General features: G+C 38.0%; 2 protein-coding genes across 3 annotated transcripts in view; one reads left to right on the top strand and one right to left on the bottom strand.

The window, feature by feature from the left end:
* Nucleotides 1-1,442: 1,442 nt before the first annotated feature.
* Nucleotides 1,443-15,667, bottom strand: LOC584245 (peroxisomal membrane protein 2). The gene is made up of 5 exons (XM_030992314.1): nt 15,498-15,667; nt 7,612-7,710; nt 6,788-6,950; nt 5,581-5,700; nt 1,443-4,614 (listed from the first exon to the last, which is right to left on the bottom strand). Exons 1-5 carry the CDS (start codon nt 15,596-15,598, stop codon nt 4,543-4,545), a joined length of 555 nt encoding a protein of 184 aa, XP_030848174.1. The 5' UTR covers nt 15,599-15,667; the 3' UTR covers nt 1,443-4,542.
* A 316-nt stretch (nt 15,668-15,983) lies between these two features.
* The window catches only part of LOC763357 (integral membrane protein DGCR2/IDD), a 32,542-nt gene continuing 29,245 nt past the window's right edge, over nt 15,984-19,280 (top strand). The window contains exon 1 of one of the 2 annotated variants that reach the window (XM_001199299.4): nt 15,984-16,177. In XM_001199299.4, coding sequence (XP_001199299.2) covers nt 16,132-16,177 — 46 coding nt within the window. In that variant the 5' untranslated portion in view covers nt 15,984-16,131. The remainder of the gene's footprint in view (nt 16,178-19,280) is intronic. The other variant, XM_011678608.2, reaches the window with a different exon arrangement.

Here is a 19,280-nt window from a genome sequence, read left to right as displayed (position 1 = left end):
CATGTACTGTACATTTGTGAGCCTATTATTGCACAGCACTATGCGTAGAGGCAGGCGCGTACGCAGGGGAGGGGGGGGGGGGCTTTGGTATTTTTTATTTGTGTATTTTGGAGGAAAACCCCACCTCCCCCCCCCCCCCCCCCTTTTTGTTCATTTTTTTTTTTTTTTTTTTTTTAATAAAAAAAAAAAAAATAAAATAAACAAATTTACCAATGGCTGGCCTAAAAAAGGTGGCCTTACCCCCTGTCCCCCACCCCCCACCCCAACGGAGCAGAATGTAAAATTTTCAAATTTCGAGACCCCCCCCCCCCCCCCCCCCCCTGCTTATTCAGAGGCCGGCTGAGTCATTGCGAAATTTTGGCCTGATTTCAAAATGTTAAACCCCCCCTTGAAAACACCCTGCGTACGCCACTGCGTAGAGGTAAGTGCGCTTATCTATATGTGCACACTAAATTAAGCATATTAAACTTGATATTATTTGTCAGCCATACTGTCATGAAACAATCTTGATTGAAATCTTTTTTTACATCAAATAACAAGGATCTGGGAGTCTCGTAGTATAAAACAAATGATGCATGTTTTCATTCATTCATTATACTATCTATCCGCCCTTGTTGAGGCTGTGTGTATCTATCGTGCGATGGATACACACAGCCTCAAATCGAGTGCGTATAGATGGTAAAATGAACTCCAGCGCAAGCATCTGAAAAGATATATACTGAAAAGAGAAAAGGAAAGCGAGAGATGGATGAAAAGAGATGCATTATTTTCTCAACTCAAAAGGCAGTAAGAGGCTAGTTAGACCCTGCAGATATTGATACAAATAATGAGATTTTCAATTAATGGTACACCAGTAGTCCTATTACCATATTACATTGCCTATTCCGAATGATTGCTTTCGACCAATGTCGTTCTTTTCCTATCATCTGTACCCTGCTCAATTGATATTTCAGCAGGATTATTCAACTAAATATGAAATTACAAAGGCATACCGGTATGCACAATTGGAGGTTAAAATTTTACTGCTACCGGTACTTTATAATTCAGTTCATTGATTCTATACACGTGTAGATATTCAATGTAATAGTACATTTGTCTTCCTATCTTATTTTGTTATCTTTAAAACTTCACCATTCATCAATCTGGCTGTGAAGGTATGTCTTGATAACTATTGAATCTTGTGAATATCGTTACTGATAGTCTGACTAGCCCTTCACTTCAGAGTATCTAGCTCCGGGATCACCCAAATAATTATACTGTTTGAGAGCCAGTGCTCACAAGCCAGGCTATGAATGACCATTTTGAATAACTTCTGTCTCAATATGCCACATTCTACATTTTAATTCAGTACCTCATGCTTATTTCACCAATCCTTGCATTCATGTAACTCTTGATCACCAGTCATGCAAAATTACACACAAACTACTATTTTCAAACACTTATTTTGTCATTGGTTTTTAATTATTTTTTTAGTTATCTTTCACATGATGTATACAAATTCTACATGAACATCAACCTCATCAAAAGAACATAGTCTAAAACTAGTGTAAAAGAGTGTAAAACCAGCACAGAAAACATTTTGGATTTTCTTTACTAATTTCAACTCTTAATATATTATTCAACAATCTTTGGTTCCAAATCCTTAGCCTTAAAAATAGAAATTAGAAGAAAAATAGTTTGATTTTCCAGTAAATACCATAGAAATATAGGGAAAATTAGTCGAAAATATAATTTTTGCGTGTGAAAATGACCAGGGCATCCACATAATATTTATGTACAATTGTACAATGTACAATATAGAGGTGTCGTGGTTGAGTGGACTGTGGATCACAAGATCTACATTTGCCACTATCCACCCAGGTTCTACATAGGTCCTCGGTAGGATGCGAAAGTTAATGTGGTTGGATTAGCAAGTGGCGCTTGTAAAATGGCAACTGGCTAGAATGCTCCCCAGGGAGTGGAAAATGTGCACACATTATGTTAAGGGTAAGCCTGAATCCGATGACCGCGGTAATAATATGTGCTGTTCCTAGAAACAAAGTATTAGGTGCATTATAACATAATTTTTATGAGGATAAACCAATTAGTATAGTTGTACATATAGTTTTCATGACTTTGGCTGATAACAAAACATAGGCAGTGTATATTACCCAAAACGTGAAAACAAAACTTTAATAAGTACTTATTTGCCATAAAAGAACCAAATAATCATCATAAAAACTAATACTACAAGTAATAGTTCCTGGTGGAGTAAATGAACAAAAGTTTCATTACATGTAATAGATATATCATACTTCTCACCAAAAGAAAAACCATTATGATTGACGTAAAAATACATGAAATTTCATGAGGCACACATTTTTCAAAAGATAACAATGGTTGTCATGGGTTTTCTCCTTACAATTCACCATTTCAAAATAATTTTTATGCTTGGAATCTGATTTAAACCAGCTTGTAATTTTACTGTTAGTATTGTTTTTAATGTTTTCACATAATACATAAATTAGACACACAAGTCCCGTCAACAATATTGACATATTTTTATTGATTAATAATGCCATGATTGATGTACAAATAATGCATGATGTAAACTTCACATTTTCAGAATGCTGACATAAACCAAATACTGTTTCCTTGCAGAGGAGCATGGTAATTCATGCATACAAAATTCTCTAAGAGACCCTGAGCTGAATCTAAACAAAAAATCCATCCAAGATTAAAATTTCATTTTCAAATTAAAACGAAACATGAAGCATAATTACAGTGTATGATCTGCCAATTTCCCCTATAATCATACCATTATTATTATTGTCTCTTTTTAACCAAAGTTGACCAAATAGCAAATGTGCGAATTGAAATATGCTATAAATTTGGAAGAATGGTCCAAACCCAAACAATCTTGATACAAATATATTATCAATGATGTTATTTTGACATAGATGCCAATTCATAATAAGAGTAAATGGGGGCATGCTACAAGAGTCCTATCTCGCACCCCGGGGCAACGTGTCTGACACGGCCGGTTGTAGCAACTACTCCGAAGATCAAGATTACGTTAATCTTGATCGAAGGAGACACGAACGAACGAATAATAAGAGTACACCACTATGACGTATGATGAGATTATTTTCTTGAGAGTAGGATTTATAATACTGAGCATACTCTACTCAGTAGATGAACCTGAACCTAGGGTCAGTGTGTGACATTTACTAAAGCTGGCTTCATCGGGATGAACTTGTAAGGAGTAATATTATGGGAATCATTATAGCAGATATTTGTTTCATCTGCATTGCATTTTTTTTTAATGAATGTCCTTTTTTTATGAGAATCATAGCAGATATTTTAATTGTTTCATCTGCATTGCATTTTTTTTTAAATGAATGTCCTTTTTTATGAGAATCATTATAGCAGATATTTGTTTCAGCTGCATTGCATTTCGTTTTAATGAATGTCCTTTTTTATGAAAATCATTATAGCAGATATTTGTTTCATCTGCATTGCATTTTTTTAAATGATTGTCCTTTTTTATGAGAATCATTATCGCAGATATTTGTTTCATCTGCATTGCATTTTTTTAAAATGAATGTCATTTTATACGAGAATCATTATAGCAGATATTTGTTTCATCTGCATTACATTTTTTTTTTAATGAATATCCTTTTTTATGAGAATCACAGCAGATATATGCATATCAATTCATATCAATTCCATGAGAACCATAGGAGATATTTGTTTAATCACTAGTATATCAATTTTTTAATGAGAATCAAAAGTACTGATATCTGCATTTTAAGAATATCATAGCAGATATATGCTTGATCACATTAATATTCATTGCAAACTTCTCATTGTACATGTATGTACATAATGGCGAGACATAAAAACTGGCATAATACCCTGATCAGTGCAAGTTATTCAAGCACTATACTCTTTTATAAAATCTACTACTTTTCAATGGTTGGAGTATTCTTAAGAAGCATACTAAACTTTAGTCCAAGTTTCAAGTGTCAACCTGTTCATTTTACAAAAATTTTACATGATTTTCTTAACATGTAAACAAACAAATAAACATTATGAAATCAATTTCTCATCTTTTAATGCTATGGATGGATTTATATACTTAGTAAATTCATTTTATTACACTATTACATTTAATTTGTAGAAAACAAAGAGCTTGACACACAAATATGTGGACTGCTCTCGTTTTCAGTTTGCCTTCATACAACCCCAATGTGTGAAACAAGTGGGCAATTGGTTCAATACCTATCTCATTTACTTGCATGTCAACATTATTACCTGCATGTCACAGTAAGGCATATCAGTTTGAAATCGATTAAGCCACGCACAGATTTAAAGTTTGATGTGAAAATCTATGGTTCTGACAAATCTGCCTGGTACTTTATGTCAGAATCAAAGCTACAGGAATTAGTTGCCGACTGATTATAGGGCAGGTTAAATAGTAGAATGGCTGTCCAAATGATCGACTGGCTTGTACTTATCCATCAGGCTAGTATACCCTGCTAAATTATCATCTAGAATTGCTCATCTTCTCCTCATCACAGCTAGATAGATGGTCCATACGAAGGCTATTACACTGGCAAACAGAACACGGAACTGCAAGAACAAGAAAGAAAGGAGGAAAAAAAAGGAGGAAAAAAAAGGAGGAAAAAAAAGGAGAAAAAAAAGAAATACAAAGAGCATTATTCAGCATCTAAGATATATGTCAAAGTATTGTTTGACAATCTACAAAGATTAAGCCAGTGCTTCAAGACAAATAAAGCTGTCAATAATGATTATAAGGCAGCTTTCCTCTATATGTGTATACACACATTACTGCACAACAAATTATAAGATTAAACCTCTACATGCACTGCATATTAAACAAATTGTTGATAGTACAGAAAACTATTGCATGCTTTAAAGGGATCGTTTAACAATGTTAAATCTGAGATACACGGCCCTACGTATTATCAGTGTCTGTGATAAGGTGTAATAATGAAGCGCTTCAAAATGATCAAGAAGTGCCTCAAAAAAGTACAAATCTTTGAGTGACCGGTTTTACCATACTCGTTTTTCCCAATAGACTGTAGTGTAATGAAAACCGTTTAGCAAACGGTTTTCAAAATTTGTAATTTCAATCATAAATATCTTGATAATCAGACAGGCGATCGGCTTGTAAAAGTCATGGGGTTCCTGACTGACCTAAAGGTTTATAATTATCATTGCAGCACGAGCTAAATCCAGAATTTTGTTTCAGAATCTGAGACAAAGTTACCGGATCCCTTTAAATGAAAAAAACATGGGATAGTCTCAGTACACGAATCACACATGACTGCTTTGACCAAGCATTTGATTAGGATCTAGAAGTGAGTTGTATTAAGGCCTTATTTCACTCAATCTGGGACCAATTGACATGTCAAAGTGTACTTTCAACCTGGGACTCCTAAATTCACTGTCCTGGGAAGCATGCAGTAAAGGCACATTTCTTTGAATTTGAACCATTGACAAACAATTTTCTAGCAGGAAACTGGGTACTGGTAATATCACGGTAAATAGATGATTCACATGCAGTTGACTAACCTGTAAAGGTACATAGTTTATATTGATATACTGACTGATAGTCCATATCCTCCAATTCATCTTCAATGCTATCCAGTATGTCTCTCTAATCTTCTCTACAGACACAGCATGACCTTTACCCTGAAAGATGGAGAAAGAAACAAAGAGAATGTATATAAAGAAGACTTATAGAGATATGTGACAAAGAAAGAGAGATAAAGGGAAGAGAAGAACAGAAATAGGAGAAGCAGAAATGCAGAAATAGTAAGTGACATAAGAGAAGAAGAGATACAAATTCATCAGCCTTTAAAGTCCATTTGTCCCACTTTGTGGGGTTGGACATTTCATTTCCTTAATGGCTGCTTTCCAAGCTTTCCTGTCTGTGGGATCCATATGACTAATACCCGACGTTTTGGCATCTTCTTTCCATCCAAGTTTTCCTGGGTCTCCTGCGAGGTCTTCTTCCGGTGACCGGAAAGTTTAGAGCCCATTGGAGCCAGTGTGTTGCCTCTCTTCTTGCCACGTGTCCAAACCATCTAAGTCTATTGATCCTCATAACCTGTGCCACCCCCATCAATCCCATACATATTCAGAGTAGGTTTAGGGCAGATAAAGAGACAGAGGGAGGGGGGTAAAGGTAACAAATAGAAGCAGAGAGATAAAAACAACAATGAAGATAGTGAGGAGAGGCAAGAGAGGCAGGGCAAGACATACAAACACAAATAGACAATAGAGACCCAGATGCAGATTCAGTTCAGCATGAGCATGAGAAAAAGAAATGTGTGTGTGTAACAGAAGAACATGAAAAGAAGCACACCAGGCAGGTGTAAAATTTAAGAAATACAAATTTCAAAGTCTTCTTATACCTACTTCTACAGTTTACCATATTTTATTTGGTACATCATCTAAAATAGTTCTCAGTCTTATATAATACTTCTCTCTATTTACTATCACATCCATTTACTAAAATATGAAAATTGAATTAGACCGAAGAGGTATTTGTAGCCTTCTGTCAGGTACACAATGAAATCTCTATTGATAACATCATACTTGAACACTCCAGCTCTGCACAAAACAGTTGTACAACACTTGCTCCTGTGATAACTGCTCTATGGTAACTCCTAACTTCCATATACCTAATCTAAAACCCAACTGCAACCCTAGCCCTAACCTCACACTTAGGATGAAATAAAGCCTGGAGTAAATGTTCGACCACCGCAAACATTACCTCAATGATTCCTAACAAGTAGAAGAAGATCAGGAGGTAGGGCGGGGCAAACACCAGACGGTCGCATAGGATTTTCTTGATAGACGTAGGCACATCTTTGCCTGGGAACGTCTTCTGGAGCCATGCATAGAAGTAGTGAGACAGCGGTCCTGTGAAGAATGTCCTGTGAGATAGAGATTGAGAGAGGGAGAGAGGATCAACAGAAAGAAAGAGAGAAAGCGTGAGGGATTAAATCATTGCAGAATATAAAACAAGAAACAATATCTTCCAAAAGGAAATGAGGAAAGAACAGTCCTTGATTGACAGAAATAAGAACACAATGAACAAGAAATAATCCATTAATTGATTTCATTAAGCAGTGAGATGCCATTATTACAGAGTATTTTGCCTCTCTTCTTTTTTTACTCATTCTTATTTGGAGTGATAACCAAATGAAAATTTGTCTGATGACTGATCATGACAGACCCAATTTCAATCTATTTTGTTAACAGAATGTCCAGGGGCAGTTTGTAAGATAATTAAATGCAGTTGCCCTGGCCAATCTGATAAATGATTTGAATTGATTTGTAGCTCCCCCCCAAAAAAAAATAATAAAAAAATGCCCAGGATAAATTATGAACTTGATGCCCCCCCAATACCCTACACAAGGGCACCAATTGACAGCAAGAGATAGGGGCATTTTCTGTTTTCCCCTACATAATCTGAACAGATTTGACAGTGACCATATGAATACATTTAACACTGCATAAACTCGAAAGTCACACAAGTCAAATTATCGGTCTATTAAAGTCCAATTAATTGATGGTGGTCCAGATTTGACTTACCCAAGAACTGCAAATGCTGCTGTTGACCTGACAGTATACGGAGAAGATGGGTCAACTAACCTCTGTGCAATGATATCTCCAATACCAGCGATGGCACCACTGAAAAGAATAGCAAAATAGAGAAGAGAACTCAGAACAGTGAAAATGTGCTTCTTCAAGGGTCTTGCTGGAGCTTGATGTTGACGACCTTGCTTGCTTGATTTCAGCTGGAAGAAACATTGCAAACTCTTTAGAGGTCAGCATTTTTGTAATTATCATCAGGAACATGTGGACGGTAGGCAAATCACTATCACTCCGGTATCAAAATCTCATATTTTTTTGTTAAATACTTGACTGATTTCAAAGTGCTGTGTACAAGAAAGAAGAGTCCACTACTGACTAGCAAACTCTGAAGCCAATGTGCAATATTCATTTGGTTTTGGAAGGGGTGATTTCAAGAGCATTTTAGGATTTGTTTATCTGCCACTTCACGCAAGAAAATGGGTTAATTTGTATGGGTGCCAATTAAGGGGTGCTTGTTCAGAAACGTATCCCAAATTTGACCCATAACTCCAGCGTGGAGATACCCTACTAACACATACCCAAAATGAAGTAAATATTTATTAAATGTCCAAATAAAGATCATGAGTTAAAAGTGGTTATGTTTATTACCTGTTTCGTGTCAATTTTCTTGTTATTTTTGGAATATTTTTCGGATAAACGTTGATATTAGTATACACTTTTTCACGGCAAACCGCTGCACAATACATCTGCATACCGATGGTGGGTTGCGGGCGCGCGCCTGTGTGAAATTATCTACCGTAATGAAAAATTGTTTTATCTTTTATCTTATCTTATATTGGATGGTATTTACAACAATATTTACAACAGGTAGGGGGTTGTTGTATCTTTCTTGGTGATATAATGGCGGCAATATTTCTTGCCCAGAACCAACTCCGTGCCAATAGACGAGTTAGAAGATTGTGTGTTGACCGGAAACATCACAGATGAGAACTTTCTAAGAAATTACATGCTAGGATATGACGATTTTAACAACTCGACCATAGCAGGTTGTCCAGGGTAACGTGGCGAGATGTCCAGGGTATTGTGTCGAGTTGTCCAGGGGCGAGTTGTCTTTTTAGCGAGTTGTCTGGAATTTGGTGAAACCATACGTGACACGATATCTAATGCTAATTGCACAATATCTGACGGGTAGTTGTCTTATCTCGCAGACGTTTTCATTTATTGCTTTGTCGCAGGTTTAAAGCACTTAGGCCTCTTATTTTGTACGAATTTAGACTATAGAAATGCCTATTATTAGTATTATTATTTTTATTAGTAAGACCCCACAATTGCATAATTTAATATTATACTTGGGAATTATATAGTAATGCTCCGCCACCCCTGTCGGCTTAGTTGGGCTGAAATGTATATGTATTTAATAACAAACTCTAAAAACGCTCGTACGCAATAGCCTACCACTGAGTTGTGTACACAACCGATAGCGTCCATATCAACAAGCGAGGACATGCAAGTATTCGGACGTAAGAGGTCGAGACCGGTCTTTAAAAAAAACGTAATTGAATCCGAAAATGGCGCACGTTAGCGGAAGACGATTGGGCTTTATGCAAACAAGTATTCTAGGCCAGATGTCTGGAAACCAAGGAAATTTCCACCAACGAAACTTGTAAGTTCCATTCTTTATGTATTTGTGATGGGTTATATCCCATGTAAATTATTAGTAGATCTTTTTAAAGGATCATAGTACATTCTTTTTAAAATTTTGCTTTAATGTACTGGGGCCAGTGTTGTGTGTTATACTACACAGCCAGGATAGTGATGCTCCTATGTGTGAATACGGATCCGGGCTAACTCGGACCAGGGGACAACTCGGCCCAGCTGCAAAAACGGTAATTTTTTGTCATTTTACCCTAACTCTAACTCTAACCCTAACCCTAATCCTAAACCTAACCCTAACCCTAACCCTAAACCTAACCCTAAACCTAAAACGACAAAAAATGACCGTTTTTGCAGCTGGGCCAAGTTGTCCCCTGGTCCGAGTTAGCCCGACTCCGTGAATAGTCTATGCATTAGCATTGACTCTCTTAGACCGAAAGCTTCAGTCTCTATACCGTCGGTTGTTCCACTGAGACTACGTCTGGCTCCACTAGACCTCCGGTTATAGAGACAGAACGATCGCCTATGCCAGCCTATGTTGAAGATATCACGGCTAGATTTTAGCCGTTAGGCCCCTCCCACAAACATGAACAAACTTGCCACGGCCGTATTGTTATGCCCCCAAAATCCCCCAAAATGTCATTTTACCTCGTGCATATCCAATTTTACATTAGGCCTAGGCTATAATACATCGGTTCCACTTACTAACTTGATTGAAATAATCCGTTTAATGGTCCCTTTTAAGGAAATTATGGGTCAAAATCGACATCCATGTTGAAAATCTTGCAAGCTGTGTTAAACTCTCGCTGCCGTCAATCTCATCCCTTCTAGTCTACGCCGAAGGCAAAATGATTATGAAGGAAAAACTGTGCGCCATCTACACGTTCGTAATGGCGTTATCACAGTTTTTCCTTCATAATCATTTTGCCTTCGGCGTAGACTAGAAGGGATGAGATTGACGGCAGCGAGAGTTTAACACAGCTTGCAAGATTTTCAACATGGATGTCGATTTTGACTCATAATTTCCTTAAAAGGGACCATTAAACGGATTATTTCAATCAAGTTAGTAAGTGGAACCGATGTATTATAGCCTAGGCCTAATGTAAAATTGGATATGCACGAGGTAAAATGACATTTTGGGGGATTTTGGGGGCATAACAATACGGCCGTGGCAAGTTTGTTCATGTTTGTGGGAGGGGCCTAACGGCTAAAATCTAGCCGTATATCTTCAACATAGGCTGGCATAGGCGATCGTTCTGTCTCTATAACCGGAGGTCTAGTGGAGCCAGACGTAGTCTCAGTGGAACAACCGACGGTATAGATAGGGAGGCCAATGCCCGGGCGTAAGGCTTCTACGCCTACGATTTGTGCGCTCGTCGTCAAAGTCAGAAAATTACCAGAAGAAAAAAAAAGGGGAAAAAAAAGAAAACAAATATCTATGGAATAAAATGTATAACAAATACACAATTACACACTCCACAACATACCTATAATCACGGATCTGTAACAGTCTTTCACCCTTTGTTGACGATCTTGCAGATTTTGACGTATTTTGATCCAATAATTGCGCTAGCAGACGAAAATAACGGACGCACAAGAGAAACTAGAAGGGTCCTAGAGGGCGATGAGGTTAGCTCACTAAAATCCTTCTCAATGACTGAAGGTAGAGCCTAAAAATATGGAACCAATTTAATATCAAAGAACTTTTGATAGAGATTAACATATCAGTTGTGCACAAATGTCACTTTTAACAACTAGAAAATATAATGAAAAACGATCATATCTTTTTAATTGCAGATTTTTACAAACTGCACATACGAAGGTAGATAGAGTACGATGTTTTTGTCAATCTTGCGTTGGTTTGAGCCCCATAGCTAGAGCCATCTCAAATTGGGGTGGAAAACTGTGAACAGAGACATGATTGTTCGAGCCCCAAATTGAAGTCTTGCGACATCATTATATGAATATGTATGAGCTCCGGTCTCATCGCGCGCAAAACAAATTTGACGTAGTCTCACACATAGTACCTAATCTCAGCACTAGGTCAGTGTCGTGCAGTAATGTATGAGAAGTGTAAAAAAAGACATTTCAGTAAAAAAAAAAAGTCTACGTGAGCAGTCTATACTCCAATTGAGAAGTGTAATGAATGCCATGATTTGAACGTGTGTGTTTTAGTGTATGATATCATCATATGGTTAGTGAGAGAGAGAGAGAGAGAGAGAGAGAGAGGGAGAGATATATCTCCGTCAGTACACGTCTATCAATGCGTGCAGTCCTATTGACTATGTTTGATTCCGTATTGTGTTCGCTGCAACTGTTGGATTTATCGATCGTATTGTGTTCGCTGCAACTGTTGGATTTTGCAGTGTCAGATTGATCTTTACTCATGAGGAAATAATTGGAATACATATCAAAACTAAGGTAGGCCTATTTATTTATTTCAATAATTTTCTTAATTTACAATGAGTGGTTTTCGAGCTTTCTCTTTTGACCCTCCATGCCGTGGCATGGCTAGCATGGCTCGATTGCGGCTTGCATGCAATTACCGTACCTGGACGGCCTGCAGTACTGTGTCGGTGTGTGCGACTAATTCAAGGCTAGCCGGTGATGATGAATGTACTTTCGCGCGAAGTTTTGAACTTGTTGTCCGGGCAATGACCATGATGACACGCCCATTCCCTCGGGCCTGTCTAATTCTCGACGTAATTTTTGGGACCATGGAATTGATTGTTTCAAGGCTCTTGCGTACGGCCAAGCGTAGAAGGAAGGGAGTGCTTAAAAGCTGGATATCTCCTATTTTATGGAACTTCTGGAGTCGGCAGATGGGTGAGTTTTCTTAGTGAAAGTAAATGCTTTCTTTTAATCTTTGTTTTATTTTAAACAAATTCGTAATTAAAAAGTTAGATTTGGGCATTGGCCTCCCTAGTATATAATAGAGACTGAAGCTTTCGGTCTATGACTCTCTATGCTTTGCTGGAGTGGTCTATCGTAAGATAAGAATAGAGGCTGTCCTTCAAGATTAACACAGGGATAAAATGATTTTCAAAATACCGACTTACAACAATAATAGCTCTGTGTTATCTCTGGGAGATACAACAAAAGACAACACAGAACTTACAACTTACAACTCACAGTCATACTCATAGTCACACTCAAAAGATTGGAACAACCTAACCTTCCCAACCAAAAACTTGAATACACACGTAGTCTAGCCTTTAAAAATCAATTAAATAAAGACCTCTTGAAGCTGATCTAAAATGCACGACGCACGATAGATGTCCGGATTCCTTTCAGAAGATTTACTAGGGAGGCCAATGCCCGGGCGTAAGGCTTCTACACCTACGATTTGTGCGCTCATCGCCCACTTCAAAAAATTAGCAAAGGGAAAAAAATGATGTAAAAATAAAAATTGAAGAAAATATGAAAAGAAAATACAATTATACATTTCACAACATACCTATAATCACGGATCTGTAACAGTCTTTCACCATTTGTTGACAATCTTGCAGATTTTGACGTTTTTTAATCCAATAATTGTGGTTGCAGACGACCTTGACGCACTCGCACCACCGACTAAGAAAATCCTAGAGGGCGTAGAGGTTTGCTCACTAAAAACCTTCTCATTGGCAGAAGGTAGACCCTAAAAATATGGGATCCGTTTTGAGTAAAGAACTTTTGATAGAGATCAACATTTCAGATGTTCACAATTGCCACTTCTAACAACTAGAAAATATAAAGAAAAAAGATTATATCTTTTTAAATACAGATTTTTACAAACTGAACATTCGAAAGTAGATAGAGTACGATGTTTCTGTCAATCTTGCGTTGGTTTGAGCCCTATAGCTACATCCATCTCAAAATGAGAAGGAAAACAGTGAACAGTGACGTCATTGTTCGCGCCAAAAATAAAGGGTATTGCGACATAATCTGAGCTCCGGTCAGAGCGTGCCCAAAGCGTAGTCTTATTTATAGACCCTAGTACCTTATTCTCACAGCACTAGATACGAGTGTCGTGAAGTAATGTATGAGAAGTGTTAAAAAAGATATTTCAGTAAAAAAAAAAGTCTACGTGAGCAGTCTATACTCCAATTGAGAATTGAAATGAAAGCCATGATTTGAATGTGTGTGTTGTATGATACATGGTTAGTGAGTGTGTATGTTACGTATAGCGAAAGGGAGAGAGAGAGAGAGAGAGTGAGAGAAATATTAGTACACGTACGTTGCATGCATGGATGTGCGCTATGATTGTGTTCGCTGCAAGATGGATTTTAATTGGACCTCGTAACTTCTCGATCGTTGATAATAAGGAATACTCATGAGGAAATCAAATTATTGGAATACACATCTAAGGTAAATATCAATGAATTATATATATTTCTTTCCTTTTTTGAACCATCGTCTTCGGCTCGTAGTAGTAGAAGATGTAATCGTTCGCACATTGATGGCTGGACTTCAGCCTGCATCGGGGCTTGCCTGTGTCGGTGGAGGGATCAACTAAGAAGAAGAAGGTGTGTACGTGTGCGACCGATTCAAGGCTAGCCGCTGTTGAGTGATTGCACTTTCGCGCGAAGTTTTAAACTTCATCATGAACTTTGTCCCTCGGGCCTGTCTAATTATGAACGTAACTTTGCGACATGAATTATAATTGTTTCAAGGCTCTTACTAGGGTGTCTGAACGATTTTTCAATTTTCAATTTGGGATCGTTTTTCACCATTTTTGTTTGATATTTGAATAAAAAATGTTATCAGAATAATACATTTCAAATTTCAAGTCTCACCGATGTTTCTATCAAAAGTTACAGCCCCTCCAACACGCTGGTATATTCATATCATTTTGGTCAAAATCGTCGAAAAAGACGTCCACGCAGAGTGATGTTGTTTTGCTAAATTTAGCCAAACAGCTGTATCGCGCGATATGCAAGCGTATGCATATCGTACGCATGCTGCTAAGCCAATCCGCGACTTGCAGCTTGAGCTACGCTGTCTCCGCGACATGTGCGATTGACTAGTATGGTTGGCGTTCGTCGCACAATAAACCCGGAAGTGAATGCACGTTATAGTCAATGGCAATATCGCGGAGACAATCTCCGCGATATTGCCATTGACTATAACGTGTATTCACTTCCGGGTTTATCGAGGGAATTTCCAACCATAATTTCAGTCACTTGAATTTGGGGTTTCGTTCGTGCGCGGAGATGTTACGCGATGTAACCATGGTTTGGACTGAGCGGAGCGCACGCCCCCTAATTAGCTGATCCACCAAATAGCGAGAAGGGTATTTTTAAACTGTTATCAGTTGTGATCCCTGGGGGCTAGCGAAAATATAATCACATAGAATTGTTCCTTAGGACTGGGACTACTTATCGATCGGGGCGTCATATCTCAAAAGTGACAAACCTCAGAGTTAGCCAGGACACAATGTTTAAATTGCTGTTTTGACCAAGATATTTTTAGAATTTCGGGGGCTACGCCCCTTTGGAAATATTGGAATTCACCTGCTCTTTCATATGACACCTCATTCATTGATTATCACCTTCAGGATCACAACTGATAAAGGTTTGAATCTCGATTTGAAAAAAAAAAATTGACTTTTTTTGCATGGTCGCGCAATGCACGTAGGCTGCATAGGGATGCGTGTAATCTCTATGGGAAGAATTTTAGCACACAACATCGGGTGCGCGATCAGACACCCTACTCTTACGTACGGAAAGGCGTAGAAGGAAATGGCTACAAACCAGCTGGATATCTCCTATTTGATGGAACCTATGGAGTCGGCAGATGGGTGGATTTTCTTAGTGAAAGTAAATGCTTTCTTTTAATCTTAGTTTTAGTATAAACAAATTAGTAATTAAAAAGTTAGATTTGGGCATTGGCCTCCCTAGATTTACATGTCTTCTTCTGCACAATGTCTGGCTTCTTTTACTTGCACGCACCACGCACTCACACACTACCACTATTACTCCACCCTGGACAGCTGTCAACGTAGCTTTTTGGGTGCAACAAATTCAAGATTCAAGATTCAAGATTCAAGAATGTTCAGAATACCACCCCCGATGTCGTGATCTCCCACGCCCACCGGCCAGCACCGGAACGCTGGTCACTTTTGCGCCTACACTGCTGGCTTATTGCACACAACCCTCCCGCTCATTCATCATTGCGTTCGTAATCGTAGCTGTAGCCGTTCGAGTATGTACAAAATAACACTAAATGATAATGGGACATCGACATACCTTGTAAGTGATTTCGTAGTGATCGGTTTCTCTTTCAATAACCTCAAATAACCTCGGAGGAGTATTTGAAGTGATCCTTGTTCCTTTTTTGTAGTTTCCATCGTTGATTTTCGACTTTCTTGCACGTAGATTTATATTAAAGTTAATATGTAACAACAGCTCTAATTGGCCCAATTTTATGCTGCAGTATAAATTGAAGGAAGAACGTAATTCGTGATTGGACTTAGGTAAGGTACTGACATTGGAAACAACTATTTTTTATAGGGGTATTTTGAAAAAAGTGTTTTAATATATCATTCATTTTTAAGAAGAAAAAATAGAAAATTGATATTAAAAAAATTATGAATTGAAGATGAAATTCAAAATTGAATATCATTATTTATATTTAACTTGTTATAATAATTTATCAATTGATTTACTAATACCCTACCAATCATACAGTACCCCAGTATAAAAAATGAACTCATCCGCAAGACCTAATGCTGTGTATGTATACTGTATTTGCATTGACATCAACATGTTAGAAGTGTTACTGATAATGAAGCCGGAAATTTACGACTTCTGGTGGTAACTTTCATCATTATTTCGATAATTTCATGTTTTAAATCGTGAACTGGATACTTATAATATCCTAATGGACTTTGAATTTCTCAAATGGTACATGAAGGCAATTTTTGCAGGTAAGTTTTACGACTAGAACTTTATCTAACGTCTACTTTTCTTATTCTTAGTTACATTTAGCTTAGACTCTACTACTACTAGGTCTAACAGTTACGACTTTAGAATTAATAGTTAGACTAGAGTTATAGTACTTAGATTTCTAGAAGGGAAAGTCCACAGTGATACTGATGATACTGATGATACTGATATTGATAACTGATAATTGTGATGTATGAAACTTTAAAACCAAGCCTAGCCTTGGGACTAGCTAGAATTTAGAAAGGGAAATCAGGAGATTCCAATTTCAACCTAGATCTAGGCTAAAGTTAGATTTCTAGGTCTAGAGTCTAAGTTGAAGTTGAATCATTGAATTACAATGATAGTTAATTGATAGCAAATTTCTCTAGTCTAGACCCTAGACGTAGTCTATAGACCTAGATCTACATTTGTAGAGTAGATTTCTAGAGCGCTGTAGGCCTATAATGGCAGCCGTGCTAAAGCCTGGGTAATATTACCAGGGTCGACTTGCTATGCCTATGGGCTATGCTCTACAGAATCCGCTGGGACCTGGTAGGAATTCCAGACAACTCGCCACAAAGACAACCCGCCCCAAGACAACCCGCCACAAGACAACCCGCCACAAGACAACCCGCCACAATACCCTGGACATCTCGCCACAATACCCTGGACAACTCGCCACAGGCGAGTTGTCCAGGGTGGGGTGCCTTTTCGGACAACTCGCCACACTTTTTTCACCTCATGATTTCTAGATCTAAAATCCCTCATCTTAGATGAAATTATCATTTTTCATGATTTTCATGCTTTTATAAACACAGTCATTTCAAAGAATAAAGAATAAAGCTGATTTCCCTTGCAACAATAATATATTTTTGACAAACCGAAGGCGTACGATCGCCAGATCATTGGGATAACTTGGTATTTAGATCTAGAGGTCTATAGCAGCTGCATTTTTCTGTCTCAGAAATTGTTTAATGGTAGGATATTGGAAGCACTGGTGTACTGATGGGGGGGGGGGGGGGGGGGTTATTTGACCCGCGAAATAAAATTGACATGTGATTTATTTCTAGATTTTCTGGGTTAGTTTCGTCAGAGGCGGCATTCTTCATTGGGGGGGGGGGACACTGTGCCCCCACTTTTTCGGGTTCCCCTAAAGTGCCCCCTTTATCCTTTGTACATGTCCTTTTTCCCTTCTGATAATTTTTAATGGTAGGAATTCATGGAAGGGTACTGGAAGCACTGGCGTCCTGATGGGGGAGGGGGCAGTTGACCAGCGAAATAAAATTGAAATATGGTTTATTTCTAGGTTTTCTAGGTTAGTTTCGCACAGTCCAAAATAGATTCTTGTTGCGGGTCTTGTTGCAAGCGCAAGGAAAATCATCTTTATTCTTTAGAACAGCTCTCAAAATACTCACAATTTCCATGTTTCCTGTCATGACTGTGTTTATAAAAGAATAATGAATACATACAATGACAATTTCATCTAAGATCATGAAGATGAGGGATTTTAGATCTAGAAATCATGAGGGGAAAAAAGTGTGGTGAGTTGTCCGAAAAGGCACCCCACCCTGGACAACTCGCTTGTGGCGAGTTGTCCAGGGTATTGTGGTGAGATGTCCAGGGTATTGTGGCGGGTTGTCTTGGGGCGGGTTGTCTTTGTGGCGAGTTGTCTGGACCCCCCTGGTAGATATCAAGTGGAAACAACATCTCACTGAATCTACATCCATCACAAGACTAGTATTAGTAAGAGGTCATGGCTCACGTTTCTGGAATCCCCACTGCAGCTCCCAAGTGCACTCTTCCTCCTTCTTTCACCGCACCAGCAAAGAATGGAACTCTCTGAAGAAAGACCCAAGAGAGTTGGTCTCACTCGATGTCTTCAAAGTGGCATTAAGGGATGGCACCATGTAGCATGCAGACTAGACAGAAATAACCATCTGATTTGGGTCATTTCTTTAATAAAACTGACATTTCTTGACATTCCCCAATACAGATGGTAACCCAGAGATCTCGTACCGTGGGGGTAGCTAGAGCCAACAATGTACATCTTTTCGTTCAAAACATTTTCTCCCCGATTTTCTTTATTTAGATCTAATTTTCTGATTTCTAAATCAGATGTAAATTAGGTCGGTACAGAGGTACAGAAATTGGCCAATTTATCCCCCCATTGCGAGTCATCGAGATTACCGTCTGTATATGGGGAAAGTCAACAAATGTCAGTTTTATTAAAGAAATAATCCATATCAGACGAATATTTCTGTCTATACAAGAACCCACTATTATTATCATTAATGAATAGCAGACATGATCGAGGGAATTAAGAGAAACGATTAAAAAAAATTAAAAATTGAGCAGCGCCGTCACTTGGCGACTGTTGGCGTAAACATGTTTTATTGTACTCGTAGCAATCACCACAATAAAAAGGCTAGATCTAGATCTTCTTTTTTTTTCTGTGCCATGTCTAAAAAATACATGTAGGGGTCTGTAAAAAAAATATTTAAAAAAAAATAATTAATTGGCCGCCGAGTACTCCAGTACCAGTATCTGCCTGTAAGCCTGACAGGGTACTCAAGTACCTCATTACATTACATTAAAGGGACTTTTAGGGTATCATTGTTCAGATGAGAGAAAATGGTGCTAAGGTAGTGAGTCGTGACAATGCTAGGTGTTAAAGATAATCTAGAGGTTGAGCGAAAACAGACCATTATTAATGATAAAAATTGAGGAAAACTGATCAGATTGATTCCTTAATTCTCCCAACTACCGGTATATTATTACAATTTAATAACGATGTAGGTAAATGTATATCGTCACAAAGCAATGAATTCGCTCTAGGCCTATATATACACATGTACTGTACATGTACCATTCCTGACATTTAAGATTTGAAAGATTTGTAAAAGCATGTCTTATTTTCATTGAAAAAAGGGTTGGGGAAAATTCAAAAATGGTTGGGAGAATTTATTGTTAGAGGGTGTCGCACAGTGACACCTTCCAAGCAAACCATAAATATCTTTGTTTGAAAACAAAACTCAACTAATTTCACTCAAAATCTGCACTTTAGTGACAATTGATGACACCTAAATAGCAGTAAAATACAATTTG

This window comes from Strongylocentrotus purpuratus, unplaced genomic scaffold (genome assembly GCF_000002235.5).
Source record: "Strongylocentrotus purpuratus isolate Spur 01 unplaced genomic scaffold, Spur_5.0 spur5_scaffold_2, whole genome shotgun sequence".
Lineage (NCBI taxonomy): Eukaryota > Metazoa > Echinodermata > Echinoidea > Camarodonta > Strongylocentrotidae > Strongylocentrotus > Strongylocentrotus purpuratus.
Note: the sequence above shows the minus strand (reverse complement) of the source record. Positions and strands in the feature narration are given on the sequence as shown.

What these genes read in the sequence shown, in the direction of transcription:
- LOC584245 (XM_030992314.1), bottom strand. Translation starts at nt 15,598, where the DNA reads ATGGAAACTACAAAAAAGGAACAAGGATCACTTCAAATACTCCTCCGA. An exon ending in ACTACGAAATCACTTACAAG is followed by an intron (nt 7,711 to 15,497) that starts GTATGTCGATGT and finishes TATTCTTTTCAG; the next exon opens with TGGTGCCATCGCTGGTATTG. An exon ending in TAAACTATGTACCTTTACAG is followed by an intron (nt 4,615 to 5,580) that starts GTTAGTCAACTG and finishes TTGTTCTTGCAG; the next exon opens with TTCCGTGTTCTGTTTGCCAG.